The sequence below is a fragment of the Psammomys obesus genome, unplaced genomic scaffold (assembly GCF_907164565.1).
Source record: "Psammomys obesus unplaced genomic scaffold, mPsaObe1.curated_primary_1811, whole genome shotgun sequence".
In the NCBI taxonomy this organism is placed as follows: domain Eukaryota; kingdom Metazoa; phylum Chordata; class Mammalia; order Rodentia; family Muridae; genus Psammomys; species Psammomys obesus.
The window spans coordinates 16682442-16709092 of NW_026585580.1; the positions used below are offsets into that span (position 1 = coordinate 16682442).

Consider the following 26651-nt stretch of genomic DNA (forward strand, 5'->3'; position numbering starts at 1 on the left):
AAGCAGTGTTTTCCTGACCTGTGGAAACAATGTCAAGGTCTAGCTAATAACAGATGCACACTGATTTAACCTTATTCTTCCTTGAGCAAATAACACCCCCAAAGAAACTGCTGCCGAATCTGGCTCTTATTCTGGAAGGGATGTTACTTTTACAAGTCTTTGATTTGGGGAGTGTAGCTAAAGGAGCACCGACACTGTGGTCGGGGTAGTCATCCTAGGACACTGACGGTTTCTCTTAGCATAGAAAGGCCTTTCCTGGCCCCTCCCACTTGGGAAGTGGACCATAGGCAGGAGCTTCCACCCTGGCATCACTGAGGTCAGACTGTGATTCGCTTCAGGAGGTTTTGTCATCGTGTGCCCACACAGAGAGCAAACTGTTGATGGAGACACTGCAATTCGGCCTTTTATTGTCATCATTCCTCAGCAGCCATAGGAAGCAACCATCTGGGAAGAAAGGGTCAAGACCCCAATCCATTCAGCATGTGAGACAATTACCTGCCAAGTGAGACCATGTGGTCACAACTCCGGTTTTCTCCTGGGAGAGGCAAAATCCATACTGCAGAGTGAACGCCAGGAGAGCAGAACCACAGTAAGCCTTCGTGTCACAGACTGCCTCTTTCATGGCCTCCAATCTTCACTATTCAGTCAGAAGCGGTCCACACGCCTGTAATCTCACCAATGAGAAGGCTGAGGCAGAAGGGCAGGGTGAATTCAAATTCGGATCAAACAGTGAGACCCTGCCTTAAGAAAATAATCCTGCAATGGCTAATGGTTAAAACACTTTACCTTGCTCTACCATGACATCCTTTGTTAACACCAGCTTCCTTAGCTGTCAGAATGATTACAGCATTTTCCCTGGTATGTCTTAAAAGCCAGAGCACTTGATTTGGAATTGGTGTTTTCCTATTTGAACTGGTCGGAGTGAGGTTCAGCAAGAACTTGTAAAACCAACTTTGAGACTCCATAAAAAGTGCTCAAAATCAGACAGACTTTCTGCTTCAACAGCTCACATTTATCGGTTGTACGTTCCTTTCAGTAAAATTCACCATGTCTTCTACTATGAGCAGCTACAGGCAAACTAGAAAAACTGTGTGGTTAAGACTTTATAAAGCATGACTTATGTCTTAGACATGGCTTGGCACTGGCTTCCTGTTGGGATAGCCTCTGCCAGTCTCTGGAGACCTGGGGCAGCCCCGATGCTGATGTTCCGCCTATGAAGATGGTACATGGTGCCACGGGGCTGACCCAGAGGCAGCTGTAGGAGACAGTGTCCACGTACAAACAGGCTCAACATTAAACTTTCTGTCATTATCGATAAAAAAATCTCAGAGTTGTCCTGGACTCATTTCTAAGGATGCAATTCCAGGAACTCACAAACCTCACTGGAATGATTCCTGTGTATATGGAGGCAGCGTGGACACTGTTGGAACATACCTACGGCTGCTGGACACAGTCACCATGCCACTTTGTTAAGCTAGTAGTGACCACTAACCAGAAAGCATGTGGTTCAAAATGGGAAAATTTCCCTTGTACCTGTACCTGACAACAGGACCATCAAAGTCCTCCCATAGCCAGGCATGCCAAGTGGAATCCCTGCACACCTCCCTCCCTCCCGACTCCCAGGGGTTCTGCTGGCCATCCTTGTCCAGCAGTGGGCCAACATGCACAAGTTCCCAGGACCCTTCCCATACTCCCGGGACTCCTGTTGGTCCCAGACAGGAAACACTGAGGACGCTATCCAAACATCTAACAGCAGTCACCGACAAACAGCAGATGGAGAAACTGTATCACACCTAGTTAGGGCTCAAGACCAGAACAGATCACTACAGACTAGAAATGGTCCCACTTAGATCAAGAAGTAGCTGATGGTGAATAAAACATCTTGTGAGGAAAGATGAAGTACAAAGTTTTGCTCTGGAGAAAATGGAAAATAGATCTGAAAATGCCGGTGCATTTATTCCTAAGTCTGTATGCAGAGGACGTGCTGTGAATTGAAGGCAACTATCTTCCCATCGCCTTGATGTGAAGAGTGAACCTGGATGGTTCCTGATGCACATCTGTCTCCTGCCCTGTGAGCAGTGTCAGCCGAGGGCATTAATGCAAAAAGCAAGAAAGACCGTGGATCGGTGACCTCTGACTTCAGGTATCAGATAGGGATAGGCTTCTTAAAGCATTCTTTCCAGTGGTGAAGGGCACAGTGCTGCCTTTTAGAGAACCCAGGTTCAATAGCCATACCCACAAGCCCCACAACCGGCTCTCACTTCTGCTTCAGAAGATCTGACGCCCTCTGCTGGCCTCTCTCGGCACTAGCATGCAGACGGTGCACAGTCGTACATACAGGCAAAGCATCCATACAGAAAAACTTAAAAAAAAAGAAAAGAAAAGAAAAGAAAAGCACTCTCAGTTTATCACTGAAGTGTAGAGTGTTTTGAATCAAGAATATATTTTCTCTTTCCTTTGGGTAAAAAGTGGCACTTTCTATCCTCTGTAAATGTTTCGTGCTGAATGTTGGGATTGAGTATGCCAAATAAAATTGGTACATAAAAAACTTGTCAATAAGCATTTATTTTTGTCTACAAAGTAGACATGCAGCACAAGTTTAGGATCAGCAAGACTGCTCACTCATGAAAGTGCACTTGAAAACTACACAGAACTCAGGTAACAGTCTTCAAAGATTTCACCTTTGAGGACATAAAGCAGAGGAAAGAAGGAGGAAAGTCACAGCACTGAATTAGCTTAAAATCTCATTAGGAAAACGCTATTTTAGCCTAACAACAAAATCAAAGTTTTAATTTAAAATTTTTAATTGTAAAGATTAAATCCACTGAAATATACTAATCATTTAAAAACAGTATGCCTACTTGATTTTCTTAATGAATCACTATTTTAATGCTTTAAACATGCAATATGGTATTCTTGACATTTTTTTAATTTGTAGAAAAACATGGATAAATTTCCTTCCTCCAAGTGTGAAAAGAAATTAGACAATAAGGGTAAACTGCAAATCATAAAATTATCTAGTGTTCTTTTCACAATTCCACATAATAAAAAAACATGCTTGGTTTTGGAGTCTCTACGGACAATGCAGTGCAAGACAGTTAGCTGAGTTCTCCCTCAGCCCCTTCTTGGAGGCGGACGGAGTCTTGCGCCATAGGCCAGGGTTGGCTTGAACTCAAGAGCCTCAGCCCTCAGCCTCCTGAGTACTGGGTTTACAGGTGTGCACATGGCAAGATTTCTATTTCATAAGTTCTAAGAGTCCCTGCTTCAGGGAAAGCCCACATGATCAATCATGAGTGACATTAAACAATCCTACTTCAACTTGGCGAGCTCTGTGTAAAGCCTGAGACTCGGAGTCTTGTCTTACAGTACCACAGAAGCTAGTCTAGTATTCGGAACCCACACAGGTATCTGTCTGTGACAGTCTGACACAACAAAATCTGACAGACATCATACTTTAGTAGATAAATAGATGAAGGCTAATTCAAAGTCTTTTAGGAATAAAATATCTCAGCCCTTTGTATATCAAACCTGAATCTGAAAGGTAAAGTAAAATAATATCCACTGTTTTCAAGTATACAAACTATACCCTAGAGTAAAAAATTAAATGTCCTGTAGTCCAAGCCAAGGCCGCGGTGACGCTCTCGGTGGGGGTGCTAGCAGATGGAACCTCCATGCTGAGGGTCACTCCTGCCGGCTCCTACAACAAAGCACCAGAAGCCGCCAGGGATCAGTAGGTCTGTCCACACGTACATCTTACAGCTGTCCATGTGGAGACAGTAATTCAAGAGACAAACCACACACCTTTAAATACAACTTACCTGAAAATGACAGCCCATTTCCAAGACAGCAAGTAAAGGAAACACGGGAATACCCCTGCCTTCCACACGACAGGCAGGCTTTCTAGTATTACCCGAGCAATATTCACCTGGCAGCTGCCTTTGAAAGACCTCTGTGTTTACACACTCCACAAGTGGGGTCATTTCTTGAGAAAAGAAATTTAGTTTTCTTTCTGGACTCAAGCCAAGTAGTGTGTGCACTTTGACTCAACAGGATTCCGAAAAGCAAACTTCCTTACTATGCTAAATACACTGTTTTGTAATGGTTGGTTCAGTGTCAGCCAGGAACTGGTGGGATCAGGGCCCAGCGTTATGACCTTGTGAAATCCATCCCCAAGCCGCCACTGAATTCCTGTTCCTCTAGTATCGATTAAAACTAAGTTCTAGGGACCTGGACGGTACTAAGCTCCTAAAGTGCTTACTACCCCCGTTGGATCCCGGACACCCAAAATAGCTGTGTGTGGTAGTGTGTGTGTAACCCCAGGCCTGGAGCAAGTGGAGGGGTGGGTCCCCGAGGCGCCACAAACAGCCTAGCTTGCGGGGCAAGCCTAGCCCTGCTGTCGCACTGGAGGCTGACCTCTGGCCTGCACACGCGTGCGCACACCTGCACTTCAGCACACACATATGCAGCCCCCCCACCCCCCACACAACATACAACTCAAGCTCTAACATTTCCTTAAGTTTCCCTAAACATGCTAAAAGACCAACTAGTTTAATTGAATCTTACTGCTTTGGAATCTTTTTCAGGATAGCCAAATTCAAAATTAGAAGCATCGATTACTCTCAATTAAAATAATCTATAGACTAATTTTAATCAAATATTAGTGGGATTTTCTTTTAATGACAAAATAATTTTATGAGCATGGGTATTTTGTTTGTTTGTGTGTGTGTATGTATGTATGTTTGTTTGTATACATGTATGTATACCACAACCATGCCTGGTGCCTATAGGGGCCATAGAGGGTATAAAATTCCCAGGAACTGGAATTACAGATGGTTGTGAGCTACCATGTGGGGCTGGGACTGGATCTCAGGCCCTCTGGAGAGCAGCCAGTGCTCTTAACCACAAAGCCATCTCTAGCCCCCTCCCCCTTCTGTTAGGAAATAGTGCCTCACTAGGTAGCCCTTCAAAATAATTTCATACTCAGTATTTATTTACTTATTTATTTTGGTTTTTCAAGACAGGGTGTCTCTTGGCTGTCCTGGACTCACTCTGTAGACCAGGCTGGCCTTGAACTCAGTGATCTGCCTCCCCAAGTGCTGGGATTAAAGGTGTGCACCACCATGCCTGGCTTATTAAAGAATGCAGAAGAGGGACCAGTAAGATGGTAAAGGTACTTGTCAGCAGCTACAGGCTTCTGACAAGCCTCACAACCTCAGTTTGGTCCCTGGGACCTACAGGAGAAGGAGAGGACTGACTTCAACACTCGCAAGGTGACAGAGCTGGGTATCCCAATAAATAGCTCAGGTGGCAGAGTACCTGCTTAGCATGCATGCAACGCTGGGTTTCACCCCAAGCCCGCATAACCAATGTGGTAATACATGCCTATAATCTCACGCTTGGGAGGTAGTGGTCAGAGGATCCAAAGTTCAAGATCATCCTCAGGTTGCTAGAGAATCTGAGGCTGCATACATAAGACACTGTTTCAAAAAGCAATTTGAAGAAAAAAAAGAAAGAAAGAAACCCCACAAATATAGGTCTCCAACACCAAGAAGAAATAAAGGAACCAAGGGAGAGGATACAAAATATACGACAAAGATCTGTACTGTCTTTCTCTCCGTGTGTACTGTATTGTAGAGTATTTATTTTTTCAAAAGAGGGTCTCTATGTAGTCCTGGCTGTCCTGGACTCCCTTGGTGGCCCAAGCCACAAGACTCACAGAGATCCTCCTGCCTCTGCCTGCTGAAATTAAAGGTGTCTCAGCTCAATATTGAACTTAAAAAGTTCTTAGAAAGGGTTAGAGGTATAACGCTTGCCAGGCAAGCCCAAAGCCTTAGGTTTGATTGGCCCCACTGCACTACAAAATAAAATAAAATTAAAACATGGCTTCTCTAAAGACTCTGATGCTTTGAATGAGGATGGCCCCACGGGCTCACCTGTTCCAGCACTCAGTCCCCAGCCACTGGAACTACACTTGGCAAGAGTTAGTGGTGTGGCTCTACTGGAGGAGAGCCAATGCAAATGGGGCGCTGCGTGTGTTCAAAGGCTCACACCAGGCCCAGGCTCCCTTCCTGTGTCCCTCCAAGTGTGCGGAGATGTGAGCTCTCAGCTACTGCTCCAGTGCCATGCTGCCTGCTGCCAGGCTCCCCACCATGACGGTCAGGATGTGCTGTCACGGCATTAGAAGATTAACCGAGACAGAGCTTGAACTGAGACTTAGTGCGACTTGAGAAGCAGAGGTAAGACAACTGTGAGCCATGTGACGTTACACAACACAATGAAACTATAAAACAAAAGCCCAACAGAAAACGCAGAGATGAACTGACCACCTCAAAAGAAAATTTAAAAGCACAACATAGTCACACAAAAAAAATAGCAAAGAGCATCACGCATTAAAAGAGCAGTTTGCCAAACAGGATTTCTGTGATATTCCCCCATTCTTGAGAAACATGCGTGCTTGAGAATTTATTTACCCAAAGGTTAAAATGGTATCTCCAAGTGTGGGACCGTAGTTCTCATGTATGCTTTGGTATGTCTCTGCTTTCCACTCCATCCCACCCTGGTAATGTCACGGTTTTACACTTGCAGCCGCATACCTAATAACGCTGTGTCCTCCCCTGCATCTTCCTTAAAACAGGGGCGGTGGGGCCCGGATTCGCTTGAGGAAGATGATGGAAGGTTGCTTTCAGCACTCCGGTCCTCATCTTGGGATGTCACACTCAGATTCCCAACAGAAACACTTCCTGGGGAAGCTTCTGGGATGGGCGGGTCCTGAGCGTCCTCAGGGTCCCCCTGAGAGGCAGACAAAAGGCAATGACTTTCTCAGTGTCAGTGAGCAGCGTGGGGTCATTTTGCTAGTAAACTCATGTGAGACACCCTTGACACTCTATGGGGAATCTGCCGGGAAGCACACCACCTCCTATATCCAGTGTCATGAGGAAAGGGCACACAGCTTTCCAACACCTACCAAGTTTGGCTTCCTCTAATGACAGCTTCCCTGCTTGAGCTAAGTTGCATCTCCCCTTTTAAATTATTTAAAGAGTGGGTCTGTCTTGAAACTAACTTCTTGCAGCACTTACGAAACCTGTTGAAGCCTCACAGCTGCTCCCAAGAGGCAGCCAGCAGCCCAGTGACAGCCCTGGGCTATTCTATAGCGCACACTGGGGCATCCGAGACAAACAGGCTCCCAACAGCTAAATTAGGCTTCAGGTTCTGCTTGTTTTAAAGATCACTTCTGCCTCCTTCCTTACATACAGTCTCAGCTGTGGTTCGTCTCCAGCTTCCCGGTCTTCTACTTGGTGCTGAAGGAAGATAAAGGCGGCCAGAGAGCTCAGCCACACCACAGTAAGATACAACACTAGTGGGCGGGGGCTTCAGACATTCTTTTTGGCTAACCTAAGAGCCAAAGCTGCACGTGGGCAGATGAAAGTGCTGGCAAGAGACTAAAGTTTGGTAGGCTGTACACGTGCAGTTCACAGTCACTCAGCCCCCTTGGGTTCTCAGACATCCCTGTCTGCTCTGGGAACACTTGAAAACCGCCCCCTCCTCTCTCACCAGTAACTACCCATCCTAAACATCCAGCATAGCTCTTTGCTGACGGCAACTCCTAACTCACAATGCCAACTCCTGTTTAGCCTCATCCCAACCTGTTTTTCAGAAAAGCTGCCAGACCTCACTCCCCACTGAGCTCTGCCTAAGTTCATATCCCTGTGCAACAGCTCTTCCTGTTATGCACTGAGGTGACAGTCACACTCCTCCCTCTTTCCATGTCTAAAAGGCAACAGAAAATCTTTCTTTTCTGATCCAGGTGGCTATGCACAGCCTTGCTATGCTGCATCTCTGAGTATGTACTGGCCCCGCTTGGCCTGAGAGAGTAATTCCCCAAAGTCCTTGCATTAGTAAAGAGACTATATCTTATTTATCTCCGGGCCAAGTCCAATTTCACACCTTAAGAGAACATTCCTCTGACCAGTGTCTACCCAATGAATACAGTGGACACAGCTACAAAGCAAAGGACTGTCTGTCGTTCTCTCATGCCTCTATCAAGGGTCATTATGACTCCATTTGTGATAGGAAATAGAGACCTCTAAAAACGGAAACATTACAAACAAGACAAACCCATAGCTTTGACATTACAACAGCTTTCCATCCTTCGCAAAGTAGGTCACACGCTTTGTTTCTCTATATTCTAGTAAGACAATAACTCAACTTTATGTAAAACGAAGACTGATCTCAAACACATGTTAAGTGCACATACTCTGAACAAAATGGAGGAGGATGCAAGTTTTTGCTCAGCTAAGAACAGAAACCGGTCTCACCTAAGTGTCAAGCCAGGAAAAGTTGGTTTAGAATCACTCGACAAAGACAACTTCGCACACCTTGCTAGCTCACCTAAGGGTGTGATTCTAACTCTTTCAGGAAAACCATTCATCAAGCTCTGTTTTCTCATTTAAAATTCTGAATCATTAAGGCTCAGCCTCTTGCTAAACTGCAGTTTCTACAGTAGAGGACGTGAACCAAGCCCTGGGGGAGGCATGCTATCCCAGGCTAAAGGATGGATGATTAGAAACTGCCAACACAGGAAGTTTAGGAGTTCTCTAAGGAAGACACGTTCCAGGGCAAAGCAGGAGGCGCTTGCGGCACAGCAATCCTTTACTGCGTGCCGCCTGTTCTCCCTGAGGGGCTGTAATGAGGAGGTCCTGGGCCACATGTGAAACACTCCACAGTGCCTGGCAGCAGTGAGGACACAGGAGATGCACCAGGCCAGAGGTGAAGGGAGCCCTGCAGCCAGACCTGGTCCATGGCAGCAACTCAGGACACCGTGGACGCTCACATGGCAACCATGGCTTGGGCTGCATAGTCGTTCATCCAGCGTATGCACTCAAGGACTGAATCTGGCACTTCAGCACAAGGCATGCAAGCACTCAGGCTATACTCCCGTCAAACGCTCTTAGCCAAGACAGACTATTATTCGGAGGCATAACAGATCATATGGAAATCTAAAACAATCAACTTCCGCTAAGTCAGTCAGAAATACCTTATGTTTGAAACTAATTCCTCATCTGTGAGACCTTAGATGAAAAGTAAGCTGCTCCTGAAGAGTAAATAACACTGCTTAAGGCCTAGAGCAAACACTTGGCTACTGTTACAATCTTTCTTTTACCCCCACTTCTCCTGAGGTCCTTGCCAATCAAAACATCACAAAATAATGGGCAAAACCTAACACAGGACAATTTCAGCCTGTAGTCTTTAACTGTGAAACCCAGACACAGTGCGCACAGATGTAAAACACTGCTGGGGGTAGTATGTGAAAAGGATTAGAGAGTGTGTAAACTGTGTCTCTGAAGCCAGAACATGCAGAAGGCAGCTGTGTTTCCTACAGTCTATGACCAAACACACGTGGCACAGGACACCAGAGTATGGGGAACTACACTGTCTCAGTAGTTACAAACTGGGAACACGTAGCATGCTAATTCATTGGGTCATAAACTCAGCTCACTGATCTATGTGGGCTACTCCACAGATTCATTTAATGGTGAAAACTTCCTTAGAAGAGAGCACGGACATCAGAAGGAGCATTTCATCTATTCCTCTGGCCTCTGGTCAGTAGTAAAAGTGAGATACTGAGGAAGAACTGGGCAGAGATTGAATATAAACAAAAATGTAACAAACCCAATATCCCAGGGCTTTGATGACATCAAGTTTACACATTGGGCATGTTCGGTGATCCAAAAGCCATGGGTCAATGCATATTCTATGAAAAATATGCCTAAAAAAATTAAGTATGTATTAATATCTTAAAATAAATGTTTCCATATCTTATAAAGGAAATAATGCACTTTACCAACACATCCCTTTATTAAAAATTACCCAACAATACGTTACACTGTAGTCTAGTCACTTATCTAAGTTATCTTCTAGTCTATTTTCCACTGTAACAGATTTTGGACTTGAATTTTTTTAAGTGAAAGTTCTTTGTTCCACAAAAATAGGGTGGATCTATTTCTACCACATACTAAGTTACGTGTGTGTGTGTGTGTGTGTGTGTGCGCGCGCGTGTGTGCGTGCTGTTTTGCTTTGCTGGCCTAGAATGCGCTCCGTAGCCCAGGACTGCCTTGAATGTAGACCCCTTGCACCCCTGTTTCCCAAGCACCAGGGCCGTGCTCTATCCTCAGGCCCGGCCACCTTGATGTGTCTTGTAGACTACTTCTGAACCATTTACGTGAGGATGGCCATAACTAAGCTGTCGGGAACAGGCCGACCCTAACCTGCCAGTGGCTTTTACAAAATGACCCAGTGGAAATACAGAATACTCACCGGTGAGTGTCCAAAAGAACAGTCATTTCCTCGTGCACATTTTATAAACCCTCTACTAAGCAGCTGCTGCTACCACAGAGGCACATACACATCGTCTTGCTGGTTTGTGTCAGCTTCTGGCCCTCCCACGCAATGTGTAAGGTGAAGCACAGGCTTTGAGGCTCAAGCCCCAGCGTGTGTCAGGCAGCACAAACAAGGAGCCTCCTCATCTCTGCACTACAGTGGCGACAACACACTGTTCATTATCACTACTTCAAAGACTTTATCTTAAAAAAAAAACAAAACGCTGCCAGTGCCATTCAAAACAGAAATTCTTAATGATATAACAGTCCAGCCCAGCTGGTCATTCACCTTCATACTGAAACTGATTGACCCAGAAGAAATACTCAAAACAAAAGAAAGAAACTTGTAGTCTTGATGGGGGAGGCTTAACATAGTGCTCGGGAGAAATGTGGACAAAATGAAACCCCGATAAAGAGATCTCGGAGTGTGCACACTTAGTATGTGCAAAGGTCAGTGCACCGTCAGCACATGGCTCCCGCCTCTGCACGTAATCTTGCGCATCACTCTGGTCAGAAAGACCTGCTCCAAAAGCAGCTTCAACTCTACCCTCATGCTTTTCTTCAGAACACGACATCTTATACTGGCCGCATTCATCAGGTATCTACTGCGCTAACCATATGTAAATGCTGACAGATTGTAGACAGACACTTTCCTCAGGGAACTATTTTAAACTTTTTTTTAAATTTCTTCAACAGAGGTATCAAGAATTCAATCTACTAAAATGTACCATATACATAGTAAAATATTTTTTCAAAAAGCAAATACACCAATTTGTAACTTGAGTCTAAAATACAAAAAGTTTAACTGAAATTTATCAGACTTTAAAAAAGCAAACCCTTTTGTTAATCAACAATTCTTTTATTTTGGGGAGGGGCTGGTTTTTTGAGACAGGGTCTCTTTGTGTAGCTCTGGCTAGACTGGAATTCACTCAGTAGACCAGACTGGCCTCAAGCTCAGAGATCTGCCTGCCTCTGTCTCCAGAATGCTAGGATTACTGGCGTGTGCCACCTGGATAATCAGCAATTCTTTTACCATTTATTTAAATTTTTATGTGCACTGGTGTTCTGCTTGCAAGTATGTCTGTGTGAGGGTGTGAGATCTCCTGGAACCTAAGTTACAGAAGGTTGTGGGCTGCCAAGTGGGTGCTGGGAATTGAACCAATGGTGACCTCTGGAAGAACAGCCAGTGTTCTTAACCACTGAGCCATCTCTCCAGCCCCTAATCAGCAATTCTTAAAAAAAAAAACAAAAACAAAAACAAACAAAACTACTGCCTGCCTCAACCCACTTTCAGGTCACTGAAGGCTCTCTGCCCTGGCCTCTTTTCATGGCAGCAGCAGTAGGAGTACAATGGAGTCTAAACCAGCCTTGTAAGACCAAAAGCCAATGTAAAGCAAAGACACACAACGGCTCTTAGTGGTCACCTACAAGTTTCTGAAGCAGAGCAATTTTAAGGAGTCTTGAAGACAATATGAAAAATGAGACAGCAAAGATCACAAGAACTTCCTGTCAGAAAAGCATGGAACTCTTATCAGAATACTGAGACTTGTTAAGTAACTTTTAATTATCTTAGTAGGAAAAAAGTATTCATACTTGCATGGCAGGATTCTGATAACATCCTTGACTTTAAAGTTTTCAATACACACTGCACAATTCTCAGCATCAATGTCAAGTCCCTGCAAAGAGAGGAAGAGCCGCACACATGTGACACAGACAACACTAAGTCAGAAGAAGAAAACTGACTGAACAGTGGAGTCTGTGCTCCACAGACTCTATAGAGACTCCATACTCTACGCTGGAGCAACCTGATCCCGAAACACATTTCTTCTCTCACTGTCAGAAGTTATTTAAAGAAATTGAATGAAAGGGGGAAACAGTGCTTGAAGAAACATTAGACTATCAAGAGCTACAGAAATGCCAATCATACACTTTTTCAGGGACGGTCCCTTGTTCCCAGGCGAGCCTCAGGTTCACTGTGCAGCCAATGACCTTGATTTTCTGATGTTCCTGCCTTCACCTTCCAAAAGCTTGACTACAGTAGTGAACCCCCAGGCCCAGTTTATGTGGGGCTGGAGACTGAATTCAGAATTTCACCAATGCTACATTATATTCTACAAAGCTAACTATACTCCAACCATGCCTGCTTTTATGATAAAATGAAGTATTTTCAAGTATAAAACTTATAGAGAGAATGAGTATTCAAAAAAGCTGTTTGTATTCTGAAATTATTTAAAAGGAATTTATACCTCTGAAAGAATAGTTACAACTCGGAGAGTGTACAGACGCCTTCATACCTGAAAGGTTCATTGGTGTTACCTTTCCACCCCCAAATTAGAATGAGTCGACCCTTTTGAATACAAAATGACCAAAGGGGGCTGGAGAGCCGGCTCTGTGGTTAAGAGGATTGACTACTTTTCCAGCACCCACATGGCAGCTCACAGCTGTGACTTCACTCACACATACATGTGCAGGCAAAACACCAGTGCAGTAAAATAGCAATCATTAACAAATGAGCAAAGGTATAAAGGAACAGAAACTGCTGCTGCTGGGTGGGAGAGCTGGCCACATTTCTCCATGTCAGGATCCACAGGCCGCAGGCTTTCCTGAGTTAGTAAGGCCAGCGGAGCGGGGCCAAGCCCAGGTTCTGAGGCAGGGATTCAGGAACTCAAGCAGTGTGCACTCTGAGGCTGCAGAACTTCACATTCTGGAACACAGCCACACCACCTTGAGTGATTACTTAAACATACCCTTGGCCATATGTGGCAATTATGAGGAAGCAGTAAAAACCTGATTTTGTATATACATGTCATTGCCAAAGACTATTAAAATTAACTTTATAACAGCATTTTAAATCTTACAGTTTTTTTTTCATTAACTCACTTTACATCCTTATCGCAGTCTCCCTAACCCCTCTCCTTCCAGTCCCTTCCTTTCCCCTCTCCTCCTCCCACACACCCCTCCCCCTTTTCCTCAGAAAACAGGAGGACTCCCGTGGAGCCTGCTCTAGCATATGCTGTGATAGTTCACAAAAAGATTTACTTATTATTATTATTATGTGTCGAGTCCCTGCATAGATTTATGTACGCTATGTGTGTGCATAAAGCCTCAGAGGCCAGAAGCAGCGGGGGCCTGGCAGTGGGGTGCTTCACGACTCAGCACTCCTGACCACTGAGCCGTCTCTCCAGCCCCTTCAGTTATATGCTGTGACAAATTACTTCTACTCATATATCATATGGTACACAAGAAACCATTTTAAATTCTTTAATAATTTATAAGCTTATACATTATTATAAACAAATCCACAAGAAAAAAGTTTTAAAAAAAACCACTTGTCTCCAGAACTGGATAAGAAGTAGACTGAAAAAAAAATCATTTTCCCATGTCAGTTCACAATGTAAAAATGTTTACATTTTAAAAAATGAAAAAAGAAATAGTTTAAAAATTTATTTTGACCATTTTAAAACAGGTTCCTGGTATCACAGAGAACGTTTTAAAATGCTGGGTATGGGGAGAGAACAGCATGCATTTATTTGTATGTAGGGCTTAGCTCAGGAGGCTGCACATGAGCCTGTCTTCTCACATGTAAAGGGGAGCTTTTCTGCAAGGAGGGACCATGCTGTAAGGAGTAGACTTCTAACAATCTGTGCAAAGGACTTGTTTCCTTCCTGCAAATGAACTGATGACCAAATAAATTTTTAGAAATCAACTCTCGCAGCTAAGATCAGCATCTAATCTATAAATTACCAGCAGACTCTGTTACCCCCTCTGAAAAAGCCTGCCCACGCTCTGCACAGCTAGTTACTAACTAGAACTCTCTGGGCCGTGGGCACCACTCTGCTACAGTGTGCCCAGGTGGTGGCGCACGCCTGCGTGATCCTAGCACCCGGGAGGCAGAGGCAGGCGGATCTCTGTGAGGTCGGGGCCAGCCTGGCCTACAGAGAAACCCTGGAAAACAAAACAAGTTATTGGGGAAGGAATGAACCCCCCATACAATCCAAACACATCTTAACCCTAAACACACCAAAGAAGCCAATAATAACAGATTTCAATTTTAAAATTCAAAGGTCTATAATTTAATGTCTTTTAAGAAAAGTCCCTTAAGTAGGGAAGAGGAAGATTAAGAAGTTTCTTTTCAGTCTTCCTTTCATGAAGGCAAGTGAAGACTGGAAGATGAAACAGACTGGGTGTCAAAACTTACTGAGCTAAAATGAGCAGTACGGAAGCAACTGAGTCAGCCCACAGGTACAAGGCAGCCTAGCTTGTCACTGTGGAGGACAGCCTCCTCAAGAGCAAATGCTACTGCATTAGCAAATTTTCCTTCTAAGGGTGAATCCTTCAAGGGTCAGTACCTCAGGGTCAGGCTCCACGCTATTCCCTAAATGCTTTCAATCTCTGACTGAGCCTGTCAGAACAGTTCCTTTTTAAAGATGTAGTCTGGAAATCTCTCTCCTCTACAGATGCTCAGTATTTTCTCTGTGTAACTGAGGGTCTTGAAGAGAATGCTCATACAGACTCATCTTCAACAGAATGAATCTAAAATATTCCAGGCGCATACATTTGAAATGCATGTCATCCTTACAATCATCACCTTGGCCTACAGGGACTTCTAAAGACACGAATCTTGGCACATTAGCATCCCTGAGCTCGTACAGTGCAGTAACTCTCTTTACGTCCAGTTAAACTCGTTGATCCTTTCAGGGAGGTGGGGTGCTGGAGTCAACCCAGGACTCCATGCGTGCTAAGCATGAGCTCTCCCACGGAGCTGCAGCCTGGCCTGTTCTGTACTACATTTACATGTGACTAAAGGCTGCCACACCAACCTCTTCATTCATTCACCTGTCAACTCTCTTTACAATATGAAACACATACGTGAAGGCTTGACAAAGAAGCTCATGCTTGTTATCACTGAACTGTAACAGGTAGAAAATACTTCTCAAACACATAAACACCCTCCAGTCTGAAGCAGACAAAGCACAATGAAAGTATTACCTTCTCTCCATGCTTTACAGTGTGCAGTGGAAGCTGGCCAATAACTTTCTTAGTTTCCTTTCTATGATTCTTGGGGAGGAAAACAGTAGCATTAAATAGTCTTTTAAAAGTAACCCACACATTACAATGCATGAAAATAATTTAGAAAAAAATCTTAACTTTTAATATATAAGAGAGCCATATAAATTATAAGCTACTTGATAAGAATTATCATCATCATCACCATCATTTGGAGATAATGCTTCACTCGAAAGTCCTGATTGGCCTTGAGCTTGAAGCACGCAGGATTATAGGCATGAGCTACTGAGCCCAGCTAAGAATGTATTTATTTACTTCCTTCCTAATTTGCAATAGCAGGAGTAAGTCTAGGCCACACAAATCTAAGCAAATACCCTACCACAGGGGTATATCTCCAGCCCAGGAGTAGCTGAAATGGAACCCAGAGCAACTCTAGCCCTCTAAAAATGTGACGTCATTTAGCCACACTTTTTCAACTTCCAGGAAACAATTCCTACACTTGTATACTGGCAAAAGTGATGATGCCCAGGAAGAAGGTACCATCCACTCTCAACAAGTTGCTACGAGAAGAGTTCAGCCTAGTTTCCAGGCCAGGAAGCCTACTGTGCATCAGGACAGAGAGAGCCAGTGGGAGCCTCTGGCTCTTCTCTCTGCCGCCATGAGGAAAGGCCTGCTTTCGTGAGTGGCCTGTCACCTACTCCAGGTTGGCAGCGGAGGCAGAGCAGGCCCTTCCTCTTTGCTCCTCACCCTTACGCCAAGTCAGAAAACAGGGTTCCTGCTGTCACATGCCCTTTTGCTAATCCCCTGTTTACAATAAGACTAAGAGGGTATGTGTACCTGCAGGAACCAAACATACAGAGTGACCCAGACTTAAAAATCATTCCAATTAAAAAATTTATCAGGAAGAGCCGGGTGCAGTGGTGCACGCCTGTACTCCCAGCACTCGATGAGGCAGAGGCAGGCAGAGCTCTGTGAGTCTGAGGCCAGCCTGGTCTAACAGAGAGCCCAGGACAGCCAAGGCTTACACAGAGAAACCCTGTTTCAAACAAAACAAAAAATTTTATCAAAGTCATATGAATACTTCAGTAAACTGAAATTAGTGTGGCTAAATGAGTAGTATATAGACTGCATTTATGAGCGGCCATTTAAAAGTTAAAACGAATATGTATCCGTAGCTACCTGACTGCCGAACTGCGAGCCAGTATACAGGAAGCGCTGTATGTAATAGAATATCAGCCATGCTAACGAGATGATCATCATCGTGATGAAGGCGATGGCCACAAACACCACAGACTGACCGCTGATGAACTCCTGCATGTGGCGGGTACCCGTCCCTATGGTCATTTTTACTGGAATGCCTTTTTGCACCAAATCAAAAATTTCTCGTCCTTTTGGGTAGCTAATCATAATGACGACTATGCTTCCTGTTCCTGCACAAAAAAAGAAACAAATAAAGGAGACAAAAGTCAGGTCAGACAGAATGTGCATCAACATATACATTTGAAAACTTGAACACAAATGAGTTCATTTTTAGAAAAACATTAACTGATAAAACTGGTTCCAAAAGAGAAAATAGGTTGTCTGAAGCAAGAAAATCACTCTGAACTATTCTCCGCATAGTAGGACACCTTCTAAGATTCACAGATGAATCTATTATCAGACCTTTAAAGAAGCACAAAATACCAGTGAGTAGTTCTTGAACTATTCCGAAGCTAATTAAAAGGAAAAAAAGAACACCTCAGTTCTCGGCTAAGCCTGGACTACACACTAAGTGAAGGCCAGCCTGGCTACACAGTGAGACCCTGTCCCAAAAAACAAAACCCAGGAGCTGTGGCTGTGGCTTAATGGTAGAGTACTTGTCTGGCATCTACAAGGTGTGGGTTCAAACTCCCGAGCTACAAAGAAGTCTATCTAGGGTTAGTAACAAGGAAAAGAATCACACAGGTTAATTTCACTTATGAACATGAACGTAAAATGCTTCAAACGTGGCCGTCAGAATTAGAGAATATGTCTACAGAGTGAATTCCAGGACAGCCAGGATGACACAGAGAAAAAGAGGCCTATGAGGTAGAGATCACTCTACTGTGACCTCTACCATTCTTTCCTGAGTTAGTGTCTCACTACATAGCCCTGGCTGTCCTGGAACCCACTATGTATGTAGACCAGGATGTCCTGGAACTCATGCAGATTCACCTGCCTCTGCCTCCCAAGTGCTGGGATTAAAGTTGGGCACTATTCCACCTAGCTTGTGATCACTACTATTTAAAACTGCTTTGAAGACATGAGCAGACCTGAGACAAAAATAAAGAGGCAAAAATCTTCAGTTTTATTATAACTCTAGCTATAAATTAATACAGCAACCACAAAATATTAACAAATACAACTTTAAAGAACAAACAAAAAATACTTCCTTCTAAAATGACATTGAGGATAAGGAATGATCAGGAAAACTTTGTGAACAATGAACCCTGTGCCAGCCTTTACAGCTAAGCATTAAAACAGTATGGTGGTGGCACATGAATATGTCCATGGAATTGGATAAAACAAAAGGTCCCGACAGAAACCCAAAACACAAAAGTAGATAGCCACTGATAGCCGAAATCAATAATGAAAATGAGCTACTTTAAACTAGATGAAGGCCAAGGCACTTTACCTGGGGAAAATCTGTACGTTCTTCTCACAGTGTATGCCAAAATAAATTACTAAACCAAAAATGTTAAACATGTAAAGAAAAAGAAACATACAAAATCCAAAAAGAGAATTACAATATGTACTATTAGAGAAAAAAATTCAATTATAAAAATCTGCCTAGAGGTTCTTAAAACCCCCAGGTGTGGGGAAGTGGAGGAAGAGATGACAATCGGAACATAAAAATTTTCTTCAAAGTCAAGGATAGAGTAACAAATGGCCAATTTGGGAAGAACAGATATAATAAACACAACAAACTAGTTTCTTGTTTGTTTTTTTTCGAAAAAGGGTTTCTCTGTGTAGCTTTGGCTGTCCTGGAACTCAGACATTCACCTGCCTCAGACTCCCAAGGGCTGGGATTAAAGACATACACCACCACTGCCCAGGCAACAAACTAGTTTTTTATAAGATAAAGAACAACAGAAAAAAAAATTTTTTTAGAAAAGTGTAAGTTTTAAAAAATGGCTGCTTTCCTGAGAAAATAATTCAAACACCACAAACACATAAAAAATGACCTGCTTTACAGCACAACTGGTGGCCTAAGGGCTGATGAACACCACCTCTAACTCTGCACCTTTCAAAGCATCACAGATGTGTCCCTCCACCAGCAGTCGCCTCCCGTAACCAAGTGTTAAATACATGAAAACATGCTTTAGCTATCTGTAAGATTAGCCAAGAGCAAAGTTTCATATATTCCACTGCAGATCCACATGAGTCAGCATGTCTGTGTGTATGTACACGGCAGGGGGTGGGAGAGAAGTGGAGAAAAGGCGGGAGGATGAATTACTCTTATATGGGAAACTATGGCTACCATAAAAACTTGAAATTCAGTTGATTTGTCCCAGTATTATCTGTATCCAGAAACTTAGATGTAATCACACATAAACATGATGGAATATCTGTAAAGATATTTTATTCAGTGGTTTAAAGTGTAAAGTGTTTATCTTATACATGCTACAATACCCCCCACCCCACTGGATGAAAACAAAGCAGAGACTATTTTTATCTCAGTGAGACATATAGTCCATTACATTTCCGCTGTGATCCTAGCCACCGGAACTTTGCTACTGAAATGCCAGAAGGGCATCTTTCTAAAGTGGCTTCTGTGTGCAAGGCGACACTGGAACCAATTTGAATCTAACTAGAGGAAACTGCAGTTTCCTGAGCAATAATGACCCTGTTGCCACTGGGAAGACATACCAGGAGGCAAGTATTGACACCTTTAGGAAACTAAGCACTCAGCAGTGCAGAAACATGTATAGCAACAACTAGGACACAGGTATAACACACCTAACATTATGACAAGGTAGAATGCTTTTTTTGTTTTGGTTTGGTTTTGGTTTTGATTTTGGTTTTACAAGACAAGATTTTTCTGTCTTATAGCATAGGCTGGCCTCAGACTCACAGAGATGCACCTGCCTCTGACTCTACAGGGTGCTGGGATTAAAGGCATGTGCCACCATTGCCTGGGTTGCTAAAAAGCCTTTTAATAAAAAAAGAAACTTGCAGAACCTACTTTCAAGTAGGAGCAATGGTATAATGCTGCCATCACGGTTAAAAGCTTTCATACAGAACCCCAAGTGGCTTCTAGACTACAATTACCAGTTGCTACAATTTCTGGTGCCAATATCATAACATTCCGTTTGTGATAGTGTGTGTGTGTGTGTGTGTGTGTGCGCGTGCGCGCACGCTGGGGAACAACCTCCATAGCAGAAATACTGTCATTTTACAGCTGAGGGCAGAAAAATCTTCAGGGATTTGTTCAGTGTTACATACCACCTGGAAATGATGGCTCTCAGGGTCAGAAAGGTCATCTCCAAGGCAGTATTCACTCCTTGAATTTGTGTAGCTACAGAGCCAGATCTGGGTTCAAATCTCATCTTGTTATTCTGCCAGAGGGGAGGTATATGTTTCTGAGCAAACTGTTCTCTGAGAATGTTTCTTCAGTTTGTTTGTTTTCAGCTAGTTTGAGAATGATTCTTCTTTAGGCTGCCACTTACTGAATAAGCAAGCAGAATAACAAAGAACTATGGATATAAGGGATAATCGTGTTTGGAGTGAAGGAAAATCTTTCCCTGAGAGGCACTTTTACATTTTATCTTCAAAAATAGAAAAAGTTTCACAAATCAAAAGACAGGAATTTTTCTAGGTCATAAAACCATCACAGAATCCTATCTGAGGTACTGAGATGGCTCCCGGGTTAAGAACACTGGCTCATGTTCCAGAGGACCCAGATTAAAATCTAGCACCCACATGGAGCTTGCAACCATCTATATAATTACAGTTTCAGGAGACTCAGTGCCCTTTCTGAACAGAAACTCAAATAAAAAAAAATAATTCTTAAAAGAAATATATTTGAGAAGGTGATGAATCTAGCTTGGCCAGTTACTACAAACAGGCATTTTGTTGAATGAAGACAGAAGTGAAAAGTTAACCAAGATGAGAGAAGAGCTCTCTTAGCTCTTAGCTCACTAAGTGGAAAAAGATACGGTATTGTTTAAAAGCTGTGGCCAACGGTGTCCAGGACTAGGGCTGGCTTGTGCAACAGTCCGAGCATCAAGACTGCTTCCAGTACCTAGTTTAAACTGATAAAGCTCAATGATGACCTTTTCTACCCTGTGACTGATTCACTTCTCAAAAACATTTTCAGGGTGCCCACACCTGTAATCAGATACCCAGGAGGCCAGTTCTCAAGGCCAGCCTGATCAATACACCAAGAACAATTCTCAAAGCCAGGCAGGCAGCTGAACGAGCATCAAGGCAGAAAGGTAAAAATGTACAGGCTCTGGAGTGAGTTCACCCATAAGCTAAGGAATGCCAAGCACCCCTACCAAAATCACCCAGACTCTCCTTCCTAACAAATCACTGGCTCTCTCGTCCAATCCAAAAGAGCTAATTTGCTCTGGTAATTTTGTACAACTGTGCCTGCCTGCATTGGCTGAGAAATCTCAGCTGAACAGGTGAACCTCTTCACAGGACTACAGAGACTTGAAACAGAAGAAACAAGTCTTTGGAATTCTTTTTCTCCCCCAGGGCTTAATGTTGCTGTCCTTCTTGCTTGACTAAAAAAGGTCATCTTGCACAATCTCACCCACAAAGTAATCTCTATACCTTACTTCAGGAACACAGGTCCCTGAGGCAGTTTCTACTTCATTTATGTCTTAGGCTGAGCACAATGTCATCGTACATAGCGTCATAACCTTCCTTCTTGAGTAGAGACCAGTATTTTTAGCAGGCCAAATTACCAGTAACAGAACTTCAAGTTTTCCTATGCCAAAAAATAAAATGGTATCCATTCCTCCTCAAACGTTTCTGTTCCTCTTGATACTTTGTCAAAAACTAAACACATTTGTAAAGAATTTGCCCTTGGACAATAACTTTAAAATTTAGTATCAAGACATATGATGTACTGTAACATTTTTTCCTCCCAAGGAAAGTAAAGTCTACTTCAGTATTGTCTTGAAGATAAGAACTACTGAAATATTTAAAGTAGTAGGTTAAATTTCTGGTGGAGAAAACTAATTCAGCAGCAATAACTGATCTTGAGGTTCCAGTAACAGAATCTCCCGAACTTTCAGGTTTTCTTTTTTATAAACTGCCACATTCTAATCATTTCTATTCTCCTGGAGAGGGCAACCTCAGCTTAGCCTCTACAGCGACCCCTGCCTTCCCTGTGGTCACTGTCACCACTTTTATTTTTAACTGTCTGCTGAGCACACATACATGCATTCAAGTGAGGTGTTCAAGGAGGCTAGAATCAGATCCCCTGGAGCTGGGACTACAGCCCCGTGAGTCATCTAATATGGGTGCTGGGAACTGACCAGGGTTTCTGCAAAAGCAGTGCTCACTGCTAACCACTGAGCCATCTCTCCAGACTCAGTGAGGTCTCCTTTCACACATCTTGCTAATTTCTTTATAGGTCTCTCCTCCCTAGACAAGTACTACCCATTCAATTTATAAGGTTTTTGTGGCAAGGAGCATGAACAGCCCATGGAAGGTTTCTTCATGAATTAACGGGTTTGAAAAACTGGCTTATCTTCCAAGACTACAGCTTATCTTCCAAGACTACAGCTGAAATGAGAATTATGGTACAGGGAATAATCTGGAATGTAAATGTCTTGTTATACAAAACAGAAATTTTTGTATGGTTGGCTAGCATGAATAAGGACACAACTCCCAACTGGACAATACTCTAAACAATTATAAATATTTTGTATCATTTAGTTTTGTCAAAAATTGGGGAGGGGGTGGAAATGGAGGTAAGAGACCTGGAGAAATGGTTCAGTAGTTAAGAAAACTCTCTTGAGCAGAGCCTGATGACTCCCAGACTCACACGATGACTTAGACACCTCCGTAACTCCAGTGCCCTCATCTGGCCACGAGCACCAGCCATGCATGTGGTACTCATACACATAAAATAAAAATAAATTAAGAAAAAGAATTTGGCCAGTACGATGATTTTTGCCTATAATCCCTGCGATTGGGAGGCAAGACAAGAGGAGCATGAGTTAAAGACCAGCATGAGCTACTTAGCAAGATGACATCAAAAGTCAACACACAAACACAAAACAACAAAACTTTACCACACTCCCTCCCCCGAAAATGGATTTGTTGAAAATCCTACATAACACTCCTACTGAGAACCCTTCTGCAGCTTTTCCTTGTCAGTTCATTTCAGACCTTTGAGCCTTCCGAGACACTACTGTTACTACACACAAGCCCCCGCCCACCACACACACACACACACACACACACACACACACACACACACAAACTACTGTCACTACACACAAGCCCCCCCACCACTACACACACACACACACCGTTACTACACACAAGCCCCCGCCCACCACACACCCCACCCACCCCCACAAACTACTGTCACTACACACAAGCCCCCCCACACACACAAACTACTGTCACTACACACAAGCCCTCTGCCCACCACACACACACACACACACACACACACACAAACTACTGTCACTACACACAAGCCCTCCGCCTACCCCCCCCCCCCACATAACCTAATGTCCTGAACCTGCCAATCAACAATCAATCTTCCTGGGGACTGCTCTAGTTGAACCCCATCTTCTATGAGGCTGTTAGGGTGCCACATCTGCCTCTTTGCAGCCCCAAGCTACATTTTAAATCCCAGTGTGAAGTTGCAGATCATTTGAGAGCATACGGTTACACACAATGAATAATGATGGCCTCCCCATGAAGACCACTCAGCAAGCACCGACAGCATAAAATAAGTCTCTCAATATATGGCTTCTGTCAAGTTGAGTTTTGCATTTTCTTTTTCCCAAGACTAAGTTCTTACAACTAGTCACAGTGAGATTTTGATTAAAAGTCCTAATGCTTCCCATCACTGCAATACTGTGGCCATTTTCAGTGCTTGTAACAGCCCTGAGTTGTCTTTAGGGTTCCTGTCTTTGGAAACACTCGGGTAAGCAGGTTAACTGGCTGGCTAGGTTGGTGTTCACCCCCGCCCCCAGCTTTCCTGCAGTTCCAACCCTTTCTCCAGCCCTATGCCAGTTGTTTGGCCCTCTGCAAACAACATTCAAGAATGTAAAATGCCATTCTTAAAATTTCAGCCAGGAGCGTGCTACTTATTAACTGACAACAACCACAGTAAGGCCAGCTCTAAGGTGGTAGCGATTCAGCTTTTACCTACTTTTCTTGGTCAAGATAATTTCTACAACTTTGGGTATCAACACCCACCCTTTAAGCTTTGTAAGCCCCGTGTATAGGATTCAGTTAGGCGTAAGCTCTTCTGACCTGGGAAGGTATGGCTATTACTACCAACTGCCACACCAGAAGCCCTTCACAGACAGGCACTGTCTCAGGTATTTCCAATTCTAAGCAGGTACAATCCGTGGCCAAAGCACCTACTAAACCTAAGTCTGCCAAAACCAGATAGCCAGGTCCAACTGTAGTCCTAACTGCTGTTCTGAAAGAACACAATCGTAAAGCAATGGTGCTTTAAAATCCTCGACTTCAGTAAAGATTTAAAATGTGAACGCTATCCAGTGCTAAATTCCAGTGAGAGGAACAGTGCGTTTCAGAACTGGAAAAATTCTCCACAACTCTGGAAGGTTATTCCATTTCAGAAGCCCTCTTCTGCCTGTCTCATAGAACCCGGGGTCACACACAGCGCTAAGAACAGCCGGGATTCTGACTAAACAGAGGAAACCAACCTAGGCCTAAGTGGCTGTAAGCATAGCCAAAGCTGGCTTCTCCTGTCTCAGCTCTTCTCAAAGTGACAGCATCGTCAAGTCCTATGAGAGCCAACCTACAGTCTAACTTTGTCTCCAGCTTTCCCTGTTTATCAGCCACACTGCTAACAAATTAATCTCCCTTTAGGTCAGCGGTTCAAAATGCTAGGTAACTTTGTTGCTCCCTGAAGTTCTGGCAAAATCTCCAGGCATTGTTGGTTGTTTCAGCTGTGAGGAAAGCAGAATGTGAGAAGACAGGAATGCAGCCAAACATCCTTTAGGGTACCGAGTAACCTCAACCGAGTTTTAAAATGCTTTTGAGTTTGTTTCCTTCCCGGAACTATAGAGTTACGGATCCACCTTAAAGGGCCCTCAGGAAGACTCACTGCATGGATACTTTCACACACTTTCAAAAGGTGCTAATGCTCCCTTAAAAAAAAAATCTCAGAATTGTTATTGTGCGAAGAAGGGTTGAAAGGAGGCAGACAATGGAAGAAGTGTCCCTCCACCCAGGATTCTAATTAACATGACTGGGGTGTTTTTCTGCATCCAGATAAATCACACGTCCGCAATATAAACAAGAAAGGTTGCTGAGCCCTGTTTAGAATAAGTGTTGTCTGCCTGGGAGGATGTTCATGTCATTATCAAAAAATGCAGTAGGGTAGAGTTGGGAAATTGTAGGGTGACGAGTCTGTCATTTAAAAGAAAAAGTCTACACTAAGATGTGTGTGCATCCAGAAACCCACACACCCAACACCTAGGAGTCAGGTCTGCCCGATTTCACCTACGGCCCCGAGGTCGGGGCCACTGCACAGGGGTGCATGTGTCATGCCAGGCTCTTTCCGGAGACCTGTGGGCAATCAGGCTAAGCTGTCACACCGGACTAACTGCAGCCAGGCCAGCCACACTCATCCTCACCCACTGTCGCCTGCAGACAATCAAATCTTGTATTCCTGAGACCCAACCTCTTCAGGCACGACTTCATTCTGGCAGATTACGCTCAGATACCCCTTACCTTCTCCTACACCACCCAACAATGCCCCTACAAGGTGTGCCCATTTCTCTGCTCACCTAGAGTCAACCTTCTCGAAAAAGAGTTGAGCTATAAGCCGAGAGCACTTCCTTGCACCTAAAGGCCATCATTTCCAACCTTCTATGAAAACGGCCAAGTGCAATGTCACTTCTATCTTTTTTTTTTTTTTAATAAATTCTGTGCGGCATTCACTCCAAAACAATAACAACAAAAAAGTAACACAGGGGGGAAAAGGATGTCTTAGTGGCAGCAGAAACTTAAAACAAAAACTGCAATCACAGGAAGTTCAGAATGAGGCAACTGTGTGATGCCTTAAAGCTGATGTGCTCTCAGAAGGCACAACAGAAATACAATCGAACTCTGGGTCCCCGGAGAGAACTCTGTCCCAAACACGGTTATTTTGCAAACTCATCTCAAGTGCAACCCGCTGTCCCTGGAATAGTGTACTTAGGGCTGACGGAGGCAGCGCGGTCTTTCCTTCAATGAGCACAGTAAAAAGATTTCGCCTGAACTCAGAACTGTTCAAACACAAGGAGCCAATGTGGTCGCCCTACACGTGTCGCGAGGGAAACCAAGGCAAGAAAGCCCAGGATTTCCGACTCAGGGTTTGGAAAGCACTCAGAGACGCCTGGTCAGCAAGACGAGCCTCCAAGCCCTCCTCACCCTAGGTGGGAGAAGGGACAATGCCGGTGCTCGGGCGACCTGCGACCGGGAACCTGTGGCACGCGGTAGGGGCGTCCTCCCGCGGGCTTCCCCGGCTACTCCCGGGCCGGGGGCGCCTCCCTGCCCCCTCGCCCTCCCGAGGTGCGGCTCCGGCCCGGCGCGCGCACGCACTTCCCTCCGCACAGCGGCCGGGCGGCCCCCGGCCTGCTCACCCGCGTGCGACATGGGCTCGGTGGCGTTCCCGTAGCGCTCCTGGTTGTAGACCACCACGGCCGAGGCGTTCCTCCGCGCCGCCGCCAGCACCTTGTCCTTGAAGGTGCAGCCGCCCCGCGCCACCAGCGCGACCCAGGGCGCGGCGCCCAGGCCGCCGGGCGCCACGAAGCGCGTGTCGGGCGCGCAGCCCTCCGCGTCCCCGGGCGCGCGCGGGATGCCCACCAGGCCCTGCTTGTCCTCCCTGGGCGAGCTGTCGCCGAAGCGGCCGCTCTCGGACTCGCTCCGCACCGTCAGGTTCCAGCGCGGGTCCACGTACTCGATGCCCACCTTGGCCGAGTACCACTCGAGCGCCCCGCCGCCCACGCCGGGGGCGCACAGGAACAGCGCCAGCAGCGCGAGCGCGCGCCGGGCCCCCGCGCCGACCGCCGGCCGCCGCCGCGCCGCCATGGC

The 26651-nt window shown here is 44.6% G+C and overlaps 1 protein-coding gene and 1 non-coding gene across 2 annotated transcripts; both read right to left on the bottom strand.

Annotated features, from left to right (window-relative positions):
• Nucleotides 1-310: 310 nt before the first annotated feature.
• On the bottom strand, nt 311-425 carry LOC129677797 (small nucleolar RNA SNORD89). Its single transcript, XR_008720260.1, has one exon. It is a non-coding gene; the product is annotated as a small nucleolar RNA SNORD89 (small nucleolar RNA).
• Nucleotides 426-2546: 2121 nt separating this feature from the next.
• On the bottom strand, nt 2547-26648 carry Rnf149 (ring finger protein 149). Its single transcript, XM_055607392.1, has 7 exons — nt 26201-26648; nt 16563-16813; nt 15366-15434; nt 11970-12052; nt 9670-9766; nt 6594-6789; nt 2547-3697 (listed from the first exon to the last, which is right to left on the bottom strand). The coding sequence occupies exons 1-7, from the start codon at nt 26646-26648 to the stop codon at nt 3654-3656; spliced, it is 1188 nt and encodes a 395-aa protein (XP_055463367.1). The 3' UTR covers nt 2547-3653.
• Between the last annotated feature and the right edge of the window lie 3 nt (nt 26649-26651).

What these genes read in the sequence shown, in the direction of transcription:
- Rnf149 (XM_055607392.1), bottom strand. Translation starts at nt 26,648, where the DNA reads ATGGCGGCGCGGCGGCGGCCGGCGGTCGGCGCGGGGGCCCGGCGCGCG. An exon ending in CGAGCCCATGTCGCACGCGG is followed by an intron (nt 16,814 to 26,200) that starts GTGAGCAGGCCG and finishes TTTTTTGTGCAG; the next exon opens with GAACAGGAAGCATAGTCGTC. An exon ending in ATCAGAATCCTGCCATGCAA is followed by an intron (nt 9,767 to 11,969) that starts GTATGAATACTT and finishes TAATTTTTTTAG; the next exon opens with GCATATTTTTCATAGAATAT.